The sequence below is a fragment of the Ricinus communis genome, chromosome 4 (genome assembly GCF_019578655.1).
Source record: "Ricinus communis isolate WT05 ecotype wild-type chromosome 4, ASM1957865v1, whole genome shotgun sequence".
In the NCBI taxonomy this organism is placed as follows: Eukaryota; Viridiplantae; Streptophyta; class Magnoliopsida; order Malpighiales; family Euphorbiaceae; genus Ricinus; species Ricinus communis.
Window position 1 is genome coordinate 27,258,012 of NC_063259.1, and position 15,060 is coordinate 27,273,071.

General features: G+C 35.1%; 3 protein-coding genes across 3 annotated transcripts; 1 reads left to right on the forward strand and 2 right to left on the reverse strand.

The window, feature by feature from the left end:
* The first annotated feature begins 2,329 nt into the window (after nucleotides 1-2,329).
* Nucleotides 2,330-3,438, forward strand: LOC8278271 (high-affinity nitrate transporter 3.1). The gene is made up of 2 exons (XM_002511259.4): nucleotides 2,330-2,530; nucleotides 2,661-3,438. The coding sequence occupies exons 1-2, from the start codon at nucleotides 2,398-2,400 to the stop codon at nucleotides 3,149-3,151; spliced, it is 624 nt and encodes a 207-aa protein (XP_002511305.1). The 5' UTR covers nucleotides 2,330-2,397; the 3' UTR covers nucleotides 3,152-3,438.
* A 789-nt stretch (nucleotides 3,439-4,227) lies between these two features.
* Nucleotides 4,228-6,893, reverse strand: LOC8278270 (manganese-dependent ADP-ribose/CDP-alcohol diphosphatase). Its single transcript, XM_048372656.1, has 2 exons — nucleotides 6,644-6,893; nucleotides 4,228-5,611 (listed from the first exon to the last, which is right to left on the reverse strand). Exon 2 carries the CDS (start codon nucleotides 5,588-5,590, stop codon nucleotides 4,628-4,630), a length of 963 nt encoding a protein of 320 aa, XP_048228613.1. The 5' UTR covers nucleotides 5,591-5,611; nucleotides 6,644-6,893; the 3' UTR covers nucleotides 4,228-4,627.
* Nucleotides 6,894-7,809: 916 nt separating this feature from the next.
* On the reverse strand, nucleotides 7,810-12,704 carry LOC8278269 (quinolinate synthase, chloroplastic). Its single transcript, XM_002511257.4, has 7 exons — nucleotides 11,818-12,704; nucleotides 11,447-11,731; nucleotides 10,918-11,136; nucleotides 10,636-10,815; nucleotides 9,123-9,626; nucleotides 8,409-8,570; nucleotides 7,810-8,317 (listed from the first exon to the last, which is right to left on the reverse strand). Exons 1-7 carry the CDS (start codon nucleotides 12,571-12,573, stop codon nucleotides 8,255-8,257), a joined length of 2,169 nt encoding a protein of 722 aa, XP_002511303.3. The 5' UTR covers nucleotides 12,574-12,704; the 3' UTR covers nucleotides 7,810-8,254.
* Nucleotides 12,705-15,060: the final 2,356 nt, after the last annotated feature.

Genomic DNA, 15,060 nt, shown 5'->3' on the forward strand with positions numbered 1-15,060 from the left:
ATAATTCTGTAAAGCTTCTGCATAAATGATTCAAGTGTGTCGTTCACGATACATAAAATATTCAGCCAGAGCTACTCCTGTATAAGGAGCAAGGTATTGTAATGTAGTCGGAGAATCCACTGTTTCGGCTACCACAATAGTGTACTCCATTGCCCCTCTTTCCTGTAAAGTAGTCACTACCTGAGCCACAGAAGACGCTTTTTGCCCAATATCTACATAAACACATATTACATTTTGTCCTTGTTGATTGAGAATTATATCTGTGGCTACTGCTGTTTTACCGGTCTGTATGTCCCTAATAGTGACCGCGTCCTATGGGGATCATCGAATCAATAGCAATAAGTCCTGTTTGAAGAGGCTTGTATACGGAACGTCTCGAAATAATACCAGGAGCGGAGCCATCGTTAACCATTGGTCATTAAGGCATATTCTCAAAATACTGATATCGACTGCTGTGGCAATAGGCACATGATTTGATAATACGCCAATTTGTCCACTATTAGTAGATAAAATGATTTCTTTCACTTCTGAATCCCAAACAATTCGATTTGGGGTCAGTACACAAAGATTTAAGGTCATTTCTTTAAGTTGTTCTCCATTTCTAAATTCGTAGCCTTCACAGTAGCTTCATCAATATTACCTACCAAATAAAAGGCATGCTCAGGTAGACTATTGGGCGCTGTGTTTCGATGCAACAACAAGATGTTATTTGTAACAAGTAGTTTTGAATGAGATTATTCAGGAATACAAATTGAATGCTAAGGTTACGCATTGAATTTCTGGCAGTAGCTCCATAATAAAAAAAAAAAAGGTATTCTTTACAATAACATTGTAAACCAATTGAAAGGGATGTAGCGCAGCTTGGTAGCACGTTTGTTTTGGGTACAAAATGTCACGGGTTCAAATCCTGTCATTCCTACCTATTATTTCGTCTCTGAGTAATAACGAGGGATCAATTGAGATCAATTAAATTTGGTCATACTTAATCTTTCATTTTTATCATATTATATATATATATATATATATATATATATATATATATATATATATAAGTATCATAAAATATAAATAAAATTTATAAATATAAAATAAATAAAATAATCATGCAATGACATGCATGAGCAAAGTGCTAGTAGCTACATATTAAAGAAAAATAACAATAAAAGAAAAGAATTAAGAAATTGAGATGCAAGATCAATGAGAAAAAAAAGGCTAAAATATTTAGGTGAAATAAAGTCTCTTAAATATTTTATTAAAAAATTTAAAAAATAATAATTCATATAAATTAAAAAAATATATTTTTTTTAAAAAGAGCCAGATAATAAAAAGAAAGTATGTTTAAAATTTTACTCTCATATATATATATATATATAAATTTTAAAAATTTTAAGAATTTATAATAATAATTAGAATAAAATTAGAGAAACTAATTTAATGACTCTCAAGCGGAATTATCACATAATAAATTAATAAATATTATGTTGCATTAAATTAATAGTCAACTGGAGCAAATAGTGCAAAATAAATCCTATTAATGTAAAGGTCACATATTTAAAAACTCTAAATTCCTAGAAAATTATCGTAAAACGAACGGGCTTTTCCCAGATGTGGAACTTTGATATTGCAGCTTATTAACAACCAACCCTAGAGGGCGACATCTACACAATTATTATATTTTAATGAAATCTCTAAAATAGAAGTATTAGTATTGGTTTTCACAATTCCCACAGCATTTCATTGTTTTTTACTAGAATAGAAAAAAGAAAAATTCAATAGGGCCAACTTGTGTATATAACTATTACTATTACTTTAAACGTCTGTGCATCGATGTTTGTGTACTTCGAAAATGCTTATCAAATGGCGATCATGTAGCTCAGCTCTTTTACTCTTTTAGATGCATTAGGGGACAAAAATCTGACCTTTTAAACGGAACAGAATATTCAACAATCATCGTCGTCATCATCAATTCTGTACCATGTGTCCGTCCGTAATATATATATATAATTGCCGAAATCCGAAGTCAATCAATTAACTTAACTAAATCCCAAACACACCTATCCATCTCAACCGTACCCCTTAACCCCATCCTTTCCTTATACTTAAGGGGCCATAAGAATTGTATTTATTCATATATTTGTTTTTTTATAATAAAAAAATAGATTAATATTTCTTCAAATCCTTGAAATGTTGCCCACTAAGCAATTTGGGCCGTTCACTTGTGTGTGTGCCTTAACTACCTTTGATTAAAAGAAGAATTGGGCCGTTGACTATTTGTGCTTGATCATTTTTATTTGGATTTAGCTTTTGTATATAAAGGCAACCCAAAGCCTAACTTTCCATCTTCATCATTTGCCTCGTTTTTGGTGATCTTTGCTCAACTCCAAAAGTATTAAATCAATGGCAAGAGCAAGTGGCTTTCTCTTGGCTTCAGTTCTTATTTCTTGTTTATTTGGTTCCAGTTATGGGTTTATTTTCTTCTCTTCCCTCAAAAACACTCTTGTTGTCACTGCGACTCCATCTTCAAAACAAGGTCTCATCTCTCTCTCTCTCTCTCTTATTTCTTCAAAGATTTAATCTTTCTTATTAACTAATCAGTTTTCTAACATGGGTTTCTCTTATTTTGACCAAATGAATTTGTTTGATTAAAATTGTTTTTGCAGTTCTGAAAGGTGGTGTTGACAATATCACCGTAACTTGGGGAGTTAACCAAAGTCTGCCATCTGGAACCGACTCGGCCTTTAAGACCATCGACGTTAAGTTATGTTACGCTCCAGTAAGCCAAACAGACCGCGCGTGGCGAAAAACCGAGGACGAACTAGAGAAAGACAAGACTTGCCAGTTTAAGATTGTTTCTAGGCCATACAGCTCTGCTAACAAGAAGGAGAGTCTCACATGGACTATTGAGCGTGACGTGCCAAGTGCCACGTACTTCGTACGCGCCTATGCTCACGACTCTCATGGCCATGAGGTAGCTTACGGGCAAAGCACAGATACTCACAAGACTACCAACCTTTTTGAGGTTCAGGCAATCACTGGACGCCATGTGTCACTTGATATTGCATCTGTTTGCTTCAGTGTTTTCTCTGTCGTGTCCTTGTTTGGGTTCTTCTATAATGAGAAGAGAAAGGCCAAGAAGACCCAAGCCAAGTGAAGACCTTTGATAATTACTGATGGGTGACGGGTTGGCATGTATTTTTCTTTATTAGGGTTTTCATATTTAGGGGACCTCAAGGAAATGACAAAACTTAGCAGTTCATGTATGGGATGGATACCTGAATGGGGGGGATGCTCAAATTTTAATCTTTTCTTTTTGTTTAAGCGAAAGTCAAAGAAAGTTGCTTTTACTTTACTGGTGATTGTGTAAATGTTAAATAAAGATGATGATGTGTAATCATGGTCTTATTATATAAGCAGAGATTTTTAAATGTTAAGGTCAAATAATGTATTTGATAACCATCTAATTAAGCTATGCTGTACGGAGTATAAGATATGAAATGAGCTGGTGTCAGATCCGTTGACTTCCCATTTTTTGTTCTAGTTTTAATAGCTTAAGATGTTGACAGTGGAAGAGCCTAATTATCCCAGCAACCCTGTTGACATCTTATACTTCACGAGCTAATTATTAGGCTTAAAGATGGTAGAAGATATAATGCGCACCATTCACATCTCCAGATCCTGCCTAAGTTCAACACAGAGCGACGTTTTTGTATTTCTTGACAGCTGAATATGTTTGGGGATGTTATAGGAAGTTAGCTTGCAGGAATTAAGCACAAATTCAGGTATACACATCTATCACCTCTGAATTGGCATTGCTAATAGAGGACCCTGGCCACTCATCATGCAGCGAACCTATTTATGTATCCATTTTTTGTTCCTACAACTGCGAGAAAGTCTCCTAATCACCAGTAAGTAATAAATCCAATTCAAATCCAACAGCTTTACAAATCTTCTACAAGCATCAAGCAAATACTTGAATTTAATTATTTATTCTATTATTATTTTACTATGGAGATAATTTATTAAAAACATGAAACTACTCCAATTTGTAAGGCCTAGGGATCATTAGATAAAAGTTAATGTAATATGGCACTAATACCAAGTGGTCTATTATTCATTTATTAAAAAAAAAAAGAAAAACAGTGAAGATTGGGTCGGGTACAAATTTAATTAGAGGCTCCATTGCAAAATAAAGGCCTAACTATGAATAGAGAAGCGGTGGGACGGGAAGGACAAAATATAAAAATACATAACATTTTATTGAAAACAAGTCTTTATGATTGATAGGGGGATAAGCGAAAGGAACCAAATTAAAAGACAATGCACTTTTATTGTGAAAGATCATAGACGCTGTTGAGCATGCACGACAAAAAGATGCCTTGAATGGATGAATACAAGCAGTACTGGAGCTTTACACAACAAGATACCCCATGAATGCGTATATGCATTGCAATGTGGATTCTGAGCCAATGGCTATTCCATTCATACATCTTTTGCCAGTTAAAAATGGTGCCGCATGCTTCTCAAATAATCCATGCTTATGAGATTTACTTTAGAGGCCTGTGCTGTAGATAAATTTACACTCAAACAGCTAATGCTAAAGAATCAGTAAGCGCTGTCCGAAGTTTGCTCAAGGATCAAAGCGCATGTCAGTGCTCTCCAGTCTATCAGTACCAAAAAGCACCCACCTATCGTCGTAAACATCAATGCATCCATAGGCATCTGTACCAGGAGGACATTCCAGTGCTGCTTCAAAGGATCTATGGTGTACCCCATGGGAATCAATTGAATGCCCGCCTTTGTGATCATGTCCAGATAAGCAAACTTTCACACAATTATACTGGTGTATCACATTCATTACTTCCTCATAGTTCCAGAGAAGTGCTTCTGGACACGATACACCAGGATCTAAAGGCAAATGGCAGCAAACGACCACTTTCTGCTTTAACTTTGTTGCATCCTGAAGTATGCTATCCAACCACTCCATTTGTTCTCTCCCAACAGCTCCATTGAACATGAGGAACCTCCTCTCCAGGCCAACCATTCCCTCTGGGCTGTTCTTATCTGAATTTGGGTTCTTCTTCTTGAGAAATTCCAACGCCTGTGATGTTTTAGGATTATCTTGAGGCCATCCAATGGTGCTGATATCATAGCCATCAAGAATAACGATTCTATATTCTGGACTTGGTGAAAAATCATAGTAAGCATGGCCATCAGGACTTGAAATCTGCAACAGTGGCAGTAATTTTTCACGGGGAAGGTTGTAGAGGCAGTGATTACCGATCAAGTGATAGACTGGGCCATTGAACTTCTGAAATTCACTGGTTACTTTCTTAACAGCATTTATAGATTCATCTAGGGGGCACTTGCCGTCAACAATATCACCAAAGTTAATTACAAACTTAATCTTCCCGTGGCTGTTCCATTTTTGTACAGCTCTTTGCAAGACATGAATGCTATGTTGATAATATCGGGGAATACCAAGGAATGAGTAACCGTCAGGAATATCAGCATATTGGACATCAGAGATAACGCCAAAGGAGAAAAGAGGCTGCTTTGCTTGTGCACTTGCCAATCCACTTGTGGACCCCATAGTGTAGCTAGCATAAATATCCTATCAAAATGCATGATGATTTATCATCAGTCAAGTTATCAAACTACTAGTTAAAGCAGACTAGCCATGATTAACAAGTATACAAAAATGAGATATCAAAGACGATCTACTATATCATGGAGCACGGCCATTAGCAAATAGAAAGACCAACTTTCATTCTCTCTTTTCTTTTTTCCTTTTTGGCTATTGTAGAACAAATAATTATTCACAATAGGGGGAAAACAATAGCATCTTAAAGGTGATCCAAATTTTGCTGAAATGAGTTCTAACACAAATTCATAATTGGAGCAGATGAAATTCACAAAGCAGATTAAATGCACCATAATGGACGCTTCAAACTGCAATCAGATATGAGGGTAGAAGCATTCTACAACTGAAAAGAAATGATACTGCCACATGCTACATAGCTTTACTCCCGGGAGAAGCTAACATTCTAATAGCAGCATTCCTCATACCGAAGGATCCTTACAGTTTGGCAGAAGTTGCTCATCTTTTTCCATTACTTGAGCCATAACCTACCTATTTACTTACAATTATTATTATTATTATTATTTTCTATCATAGAAGCATTGAAGTTCCATAACATCTTTTAGACATCTGAAAGCAATCTTATTTCATAACAAATGCAAAAAAAAAAAAAAAAAAAAAAAAAGAAAGAAAGAAAGAAAGAAAGAAAAGAATCGGATGATTTTACAAGATCATAACAACTTATTCATTCTCATGGATTTTATCTCTCCGTTTTCTCAGAAATGCTCTTTCTTTGTGATAGAACTGCTAGAAAATTAAATTGAACACCTATAATTTTACAACTCTTTCTGAAAGGCACTGAATTGGATTAGAAATAGATTTGGAATTCAAAGAAGCAGCTAGAAAGATAGGAGCTTTACAGATAATAGATTTACTTAAATCCCACTCAAAGAAAACCCACATTCAGAATTAACATAAACTCATGGTCTCAAATTACCCAATATTTGCATGAGAAGTTATAAATAACAAGCTCTAAATAAAGAAGAAGAAGAAGAAGAAACGTACAATCGTGCTTGAAGGAAATTAGGTGAAGATTCGTTGAATTCTGGTGGAGAAGCGAGACCCGAATAAAGAATTATAATTCTGGTTAAATTGTTCTTCTGTACACGATTGGTGTAGTAAATTGATCACTGCTTATTGCAGGCTATCTACGAGTTTACCTTCAGAGCTTTTGGCTGTTCCAATTTGACACGTAATTGCGCCAAGTATTTTGATTATCGAGCTCAATTACTGAGCTATGAACATTTAATATTTGTTTAAACCCCATTTTATTTTTGTCGACCTGGAATAAGTTAAAAAAAAGTACTAATTTTGTTGTATAAAAACTAGTAAATTAAAATAATTTAATTTCTTCTTTTTGAAGATTATCCTGAAATAAGAAGAGAACTGTAAATATTAGATTAAATCCAACTAATTCATTGTTTCTTAAGTAGTTAAATGAAACAAAAAAAATAATTTTAATTTTAATTCAATTTGAAAATATTGTATAATATCATATAACTAGTTAAATAAAAGGAAAAAAAATTGCTTTTAGAGCAAAATTGATTTAGTATTCCCTTTTGTCAATTAAATAATCCCAGTTTCTAAACTTAATGTTATTAAGCTATAATTACAAGGGCCAATATATGAAATATAAAGATATAATTACAAGGGCCAATATGTGGTTGTAATTGCATTAATTTTGGGGCTAATTGTTACTGTTTCCCTTCCACTATGTTCGTTTTACTTTAATAAGACACATAAAATTTCAAATGTCATTGTTATAATCAAATAATGAGAAATAATCATCAATGGCAGAAGCTGTAGCAGTGAGAATGAGAGTGAGAGTAGCAGCTTTGTCCATGGATATTAATTCCAGATGTCGGAACCGACTCTCTGGTGGTTTTTAACTGCTTGGCTTGAGAGATGGCCCTGATATTCCTTGGGAAGTTAAAAGCCATAGTTGAAGAATCCAGATCCATGGAACACCTTTCTCTGCTGGGAAGCTAATATGGTTACTGACTGGGTAGCAATAGAGCTAACAGAAACTGTACTTGTCCTTCTAAAGTTCGGTTGTTCTTTCAACTACTCTCTATCCTTTTACAAGCTTGTGCTTCTTTTTCTTAATGAAATTCCATCATTATACTTTCAGAGAAAAAAAAATAAAAAGAAACAAACAAATTTGATAGTCATTAGTTAAAGCGTGCCCACAAAGTGCATTTATTATTATTATTATTACTTATATATAGCACAATATAATTTCTCGTTACATATTCTGGAATTGCCATTTTATTTAGCTGACCACCGGTGTTGGCAGGTTTAGCTTTGGCCAAAGAGGAAAACATGATGCTCCCATTGATGCACCTGTATCCATAACAGCATACGAATCCGATATAAATTTGGATTTCTATGCCTGTTTATTCTTATAAATAAACAGAAAAAGGCAAAAGGGAAAAATGACATAAGCTATACTAAAGAGCAAGTACAGATAAACGTCCATAACAAATTATACAAGATGCTGACACGAAAATTCTTCATTTCTAGGAGAATGCTCTCAAATATAGAACCCACTTTCATGACTGGCTTCTCTGCATATTGGCTTCAAATCAACTTATAAGAAGCAGCTTTTCATCCGGCCTAGCGATATCCGCTTCCTGTTAGAACCTGATTGACAAGCTTCTCTGGCAGTTCTTTTGTAGTCTGCAAATGGAATTAAAAGAGAGTCAGTCTTAAATTCCAAGACCTGACCTATGAAATGATGAGATAGATTTGAAGGTTCCAATATGCTAACCTGGAAATGTCTCATGTGTAGTATTGGTTCACATCCAACTTCTGCAATTGATTTTCCACTTGGTGTTTGCCGTTTATATCGATCAGCTTTGTAGGCAGCAATTATATTTTCCTCATCAGGCAGGTGCTGGCAAACTTTTAGAAGAGCATTAAGAGAATTCATCTGGTGAAACACAGCAATTCCATATTAGAGGCCTAACCTCAGGCACAATTTTCTCAGGCACAAATTTAGAGAGAATTTACAACTCAATATAAGAATGCTTAGCAGTTTCCTCCAGCTAGGTTAATTGAAAAGTCATGTTCAAAAGAAACGTAAATTGACGGTGAATTCAATTAACTCTTTCATCTTTAGTAACTTAACCCCCATTCATATTTCAAACCAGCAGTCAATTCTTTTTCTCTACTTTTCTTGAGTTGATAAATAAATAAATGGTCAGCATGTTTTAAACAATAGCCAAAATAGCCACAAAACTCCTTTCCGTACTGATCCAAACAAGCTTAAAAATGGAATTGGAATGTGTTCAGGATGCTATTTTTATCAGAGGAATTTTCATCTGCATACATGGGAATAGAGTAGTTCAAACTTTTAAGCATCCGCATGAAAAACTATTATAAATGCGCACAACTTTGACAGTCAACAAAGTAGACTTGGATTTGATTGTATTGACAAGTAACCAAGCTTAAGATGAAAGTGTAATCAGAAGAAAATACTTACCTTCATATATGGACACGACGCACAGCCCCCGTGAATAGAACATCCCTCCCCACTTGCAACTCCAGGTACAACAGGTAACTCGAACTCCCCTGCTTTCCCTGATTCTACACCTGGAGACGGCGGTGTTTTTGTTATTGAGTCTGTCGAGACTGGGAAGACAATTTCAACATTAATTTTAGCTTCTCCAGAAGACTTTGCGGATCTGAATAACTGCTGAACTGCTGCGACAATTGCAGTGATCATTCCTGATTCCGTCCCCAACACAAATTGGAGGTGATCATCGACATTTCTATCCAGTGCCTCTTGAACTCTATGCTTTATGAAATCTAAGATATTCTGGGTGGAACCGACTACCCCCATTCCTCTCCTCTTTGCTTCCATGGCCAAAGAAAACATTTCTCCAGGGACTTCAAGATGAGCAGTTAGGAAAGCATCACAATACATCTCGTTTATCTTCTCCACAACTTCATGTCCGAAAAGATGATGAACAATACATGTTCCATCCTGATAAAAAAAATTTACAAATTGTCAATTGCTTGAGGGAAAAAAAAAGCAGCAGTAGGGCATTAGCCAAGAAAAAAGAATCCTAAGTTTTACACAGCTTGATAAAAATATAGCAGGAATAGAAAGGATTTTTAAACTATGCTTGAGCATAGCAAATCTCAAGCTTGCAGTGACAGCTTTTCAAGGAGCAATAGCCAAAGTAAAAGTACTAAGACATTTCTCCCCATCCACATGCCAGTAACTCAAACAACTGCACAAGACAATTCCATTGAGTCCAAGGTATCTCTGCCTAACACATATTCTTGATATTTCACTCAAAATCCAAACCTGATTGTTAAATCTTGGCAAGCGACTCCAGAAAAATCACTTCAAGGGTTTTGCACAAGCATGTGAATCGTTTGAGAGAGAGAGAGAGAGAGAGAGATCTTCTTTTGGTTTCAATACTATGAGCTACAGCAAGATAGGAAAAAGTGATTGGCATGAATAAGTAGCAATACTGGCCTTTGTTCTTCCAAGTACAAAGCCTGAACTCCAAACTACAGCAACTAGGCCACAGAAGGTGATGCAAATTTCAATCAACTCCTCTTTTCTAACTCCACAGTTTCACAAACATACCCAAGAAGTTGCTTTAACTGAGCTATCAAACAACAAAATCCTGTAGAAATTGCTATGAAAGAAATTACAAATCATGGTTGTCAAGTACTGAGCTAGATAATCCAAAAGCTGCTATTCAGCTGGAATATCACTATGTAGTACATACTGCCAAGCATGATTCGACTGCAGCATTTATTCACTCAGAGTCTTTTGGTTGTTTGGTTGCACCTAGTCTAGTATCTTGAAACTAGTATATGAACACAAGATATAGTACAATAATTAATGACCAAATATATGGAAAAACCTTCAAACCCCAATAAAACCCAAAGCACACATCATATGCTGTATAACTGATGATATGCATAATAAAGTTCATTCCACTTTAGCTTTGTTGAGAATCAAAAAGAGATATCACCTGATAATAATGCAAGCGAGGTAGCACTGCTTTGATGGACTCTCTACTATGTGCTGGATGTACCTCAGCAATTTCATCATCAGTCATCATTGTCATTTGTTGAAACAGTTTTGCAATATTGGCACCCATGTAAGAATCAGGCCCATACCATACATTTAGATCTGGAATTTGAGCATAAGCCTGTAGACATGAAGGATATGAGTGGAAAATGGAAAGCTGTCACAATATGCTGATGTGAACAGAAATGCAGAAGATAAAACAGATAACTGCAATACTGCTAACCTGCAGGATAGTCTGCACAACATTAGAAGAAGTACAGGTGACTGTAGGCACAATTTCATGAGCGAAAGCTTTCGTCTCAAGTGAGGTATTAATGTAGACAACATGCAAGGAATTAGTAGACCCTGAAGCTGCCTCAAGATAACTCATATAATCAGGGCTGGATGCAGCATCTGCTAGAGAACAACCAATTCGCTCATTTGACATTCTATAAACACCAACCTGCATATAAATGTCACCACAAAACGAACATAAGAATTGCTTCAATGGTAATTGTCACCAAAAGAGAGTTGAATCTTCATTTGATACAGCAATCTTCATCTAATATATATACATATATTAAAGAACCTTCCTTGGCATCCGATCAGCCATTATACCAAACTTTTGAATATTATACTTGTGCGGATTAAGTTCAGAACAAATTCCATATGAGCTCATTCATCAAACATAGTAAAAGGAGTTTATCATGTACATCTAATTACTATGACTAGTAGCATCAATATACGAGACGCGAATGTAAACAATGACATACCTCTCCAAAGCCAGCCTGATCAAGAATTGCACGAACATTTTCAGACATAAAATCAACACCCAAGACTGTTATATATTTGCATCCAGCTTGAGCCATCTTCACAGCCTTATCAGCCATAACCAATGAATCAGAAATTTGGATATGTGGCCACTGCTTCTGAGCAGCAGTCAAAACACCTTGAACTTCAGGATCCATATAAAAATGAGCAACAACACCAATATTCTTTTCCTTTAACACATCAACCAGTTGTTGAATCTTCGACTCATCCGGTGACAAGAATCTTGCCTATTAAAAAAGCCAATCAAATCTTATCAGTACCAATGAAATGAAATATAAGTTAAATTAAAAAGTAGAGGAATATAATAGCTAGCCTGAGCTTCTGCATAGCTTCCTTTAGCCTGAATGCCCTCAGAATTGATAATCAAAGAAGGGAAGGGATCAAAAGGCTGTTTTCCTTCTCTTTCAGCGACCAATTTTTTAGTCCTCTTTTGCATACTAACTAACACATTATGCCACGTATTCACTCTGGACCTTTCACCACCAGGCAACCCAACATTCAACGCCGCTAAATCCTCCGTAGTAACACTCAAAACCTCCTCCGGAGCCGCCCCATCAAGCACAGACAACAAACATGCACAGAATCCTCTAGTAACGTCAGAATCACTGTCAGCTAAAAATCTCATCTTCCCATAATTATCCAACTGGGCGTCGAGCCAGACTCGAGAAGTGCAACCCATGACCCGGTTAGAGTCGACCCGAGAAGAGTCCGGAAAAGGAGGGATGGTGGAGGCATAGTGAAGGACACGTTTTAAACGATCAACTGATTCGGGAAAGGATTGGAATTCAGTGATCAGGTTTTGAAGCTTAACAGCCACAAGCTCAGAAGTGGGTGATGAAGAAGAAGAAGAAGAAGTAATAGCAGAGCAAGAAAAAAGATCAGGAGAACTGCGTTTAGGATTATTCGAGTGAACGCTACATTTGATTGATTTAAAGAAAAAGGACGGACATTTAGCGGTTTTGTAGGAGAAAAGACGGCGTCTTGGAGAAGGGTTTTGAGATAGAGAAAAGATAGAAGAAGAAGAAGAAGAAGAAGAGGCTTTGATAGAGAGAGTTGCAGAGGACTCCATTGAAGAATAATGAAGAAGAAGAGAGGGTGAAGGTTGAATGGCTTTAAAGTGCGTGTATGAGAGGGAAAGGGCAAGTAGGTATGGGTTGGGTAGGGAGAGGAGTTGATATGGATGGATGTGAAGAAACGAGAAAGAAGAGTGGCCTTTTTAAAATAGAGGAGAGGCTGAGGTCCTAGGAAAGGGAAGTTCGCGCCACTCAGAGTCACCAATTAAACTAATTAATCGCTGTGGAAAAATTAAAGTTGTCCTGCTGCTGCTGCAGCATAGTTCCAATGAGGTACTGAATGCGACAACATAACAGTATCGAGCCATGTTAATTTCCAAATTCGCTAATTGTCAAATTCTCTTCTTCGTTTTCCATTCAACCAAACTCGGCCATCACTCAGTAAGGGCGTCGCTAAGTTGATCCTGGCGGTTGCTGTAATTAATAGTTTTTTGTTGTTTATTCATAGCATATAACTGTTAGGTTTTACTACGGTGGCCAAATACTCAACAGCGCTCGGATGGAAATCTCATATTCGTAAATTTTTTATTTTAAAATACAGATTAAAATAATAAAAATTTACGGTCAGCATTTACTTTTTATATATACGTAATCAATGATATAAATATTAATTTGATAGTTTTAAAAGAAAATTAATATATCTTAATTAGAGTTGTAATTAAGAAAAAAATTGTTTGATAAATTTATCATTAACATTTAATTTTTTATGTATGTGATTATTAATATAAATATTAATTTGATAGTTCTAAAAGAAATTTAACAATATCTTAATTAGAGGTCTAAAAGAATTAATATTCTTTTAGTAGAAGTAGTTCAATTTAGATATGGATTTCTTAATTTTAGATAACGACGTTTAGTTAATTTATACATACAAAATTGAAATTACTAGTTATTAGTGGTAGACACTAAAAGCGTTCAAAATATATATGATTATAATCATTATAATTTGCGGAAAAATCTATCGAACATCGCTCTCCCAAATTCTAACTTCAATTATTATTATTTTTTTTTTTTTAATTTCCCAACGTGCTAATTAGAAATTTGTTTTGGCCGTTGCAGCAATCATGACTGATGCGGAAAACTGTGTATTAAAATCCCATCAATTATTGTTTTTTCCGAATGATTAACTATTAATGTTATTATCGGAAACCTGAATATATGAATTGTGTTCTGAGAGGAAATATACAGGCAAACATCAAAGTCTCACCGGATTAAGAGCAATCTAAATTAATTATAGTAAAAGATGCCATTGACATTCTCATGTGCATTCTACATTGTGAATATGAATTCGGCAGCCATTATCAACTTCATTCACACAATAGATTGGGATGGAATTAACAAGATTAGTTTTAGTTTGATTTATATTTATGTCAAATTACTATTTCTTAATTTTAATCTGATATATGCAGTAATAATTGTAAAACAAATATCTTTTATAGTTCATATAGTAAAATTTGCATAAACAAAACCATGTATGGTGAACTTGACAACATAAAAGGTTAAGTGTAGTTAGTCCATATTATGGAATTGGTCTGTGATTTCATTTACTGAATCAAACACAGGAAAGTAGAGTTTGTCTTATTTCTTTTAAATAAAATTATTAAATATATTTAAAGCTCGAATTTAAAATTTTAATTAAACTAATTATGATTATACAATAACAATAATATGAGATTTATATCTTTTACTCGTGTCCTAGCGTCCGGAAGTTAGATTTGCCCACAATTATTTATTATTTTATAAAATAAATAAATAAGTAAAAAGAGGGTTTGGGATGAGAAGAAGACATACAACAGCAACAACATGATTGGGGTAGTCATGCATAGTTGGTCATCCACTACTATACTATCAACTTTAATTAATTTGCCACGTGACTCATATCTTGGCTCTTAAAGAAATAATTTTCAGAACTATAATCGATTGGATTCCATTAGTGTGCTGATGCTATATTTATAATTGCACATGAAACGACAAAGAAAATCATTCTTTGTCTTGTTTCTCAACGAATGTCGTTTGTCTTCGTCCCAGTTGTCTCCTTATGTATCAATCATGCAAAGAGGTTATCTGTAACTTGTCTTGGAACAATATATTTTCTGTTCTGCTCCTTCTACACCCCATGCTACCTCCTGGCTAAAGTCATGTGATATAAAATATTTCTTTTGTAATAAGAATTGGCATTATTTTCATACTGGGAAACACAGATAACACATCATTTCAATAATCTGTTCCGATTATGCTGTTTGCGCTGCAATAATGCAATTGAATGCCCCGTCATGGGCATGAAAATCGTGGTGCTACAGACTACAGCTACTACTGCTAATTGCTAGATGTGAATTAGAAAAAAATATCTCTTTGCACCAATAATGCATTCTCCATAATGTGTTCAAAATAATGCTATCTTTTCCTTTTCTTTTTCATCTCCACTGTTGCTGTTGTTGTTGTTTTGCTTTGAGGATAATGAGTTGATATCTTGATTTACAATG

Bases quoted from the DNA above. Each gene is read 5' to 3' on its own strand.
- LOC8278269 (XM_002511257.4), bottom strand. From the start codon at position 12,573: ATGGAGTCCTCTGCAACTCTCTCTATCAAAGCCTCTTCTTCTTCTTCT. The intron at 8,571-9,122 runs GTAAGTATTTTC...GTGTTTCACCAG, and splicing joins CGTCGTGTCCATATATGAAG to ATGAATTCTCTTAATGCTCT. The intron at 8,318-8,408 runs GTTAGCATATTG...TTCCATTTGCAG, and splicing joins TACACATGAGACATTTCCAG to ACTACAAAAGAACTGCCAGA.
- LOC8278271 (XM_002511259.4), top strand. From the start codon at position 2,398: ATGGCAAGAGCAAGTGGCTTTCTCTTGGCTTCAGTTCTTATTTCTTGT. The intron at 2,531-2,660 runs GTCTCATCTCTC...TTGTTTTTGCAG, and splicing joins GACTCCATCTTCAAAACAAG to TTCTGAAAGGTGGTGTTGAC.
- LOC8278270 (XM_048372656.1), bottom strand. From the start codon at position 5,590: ATGGGGTCCACAAGTGGATTGGCAAGTGCACAAGCAAAGCAGCCTCTT.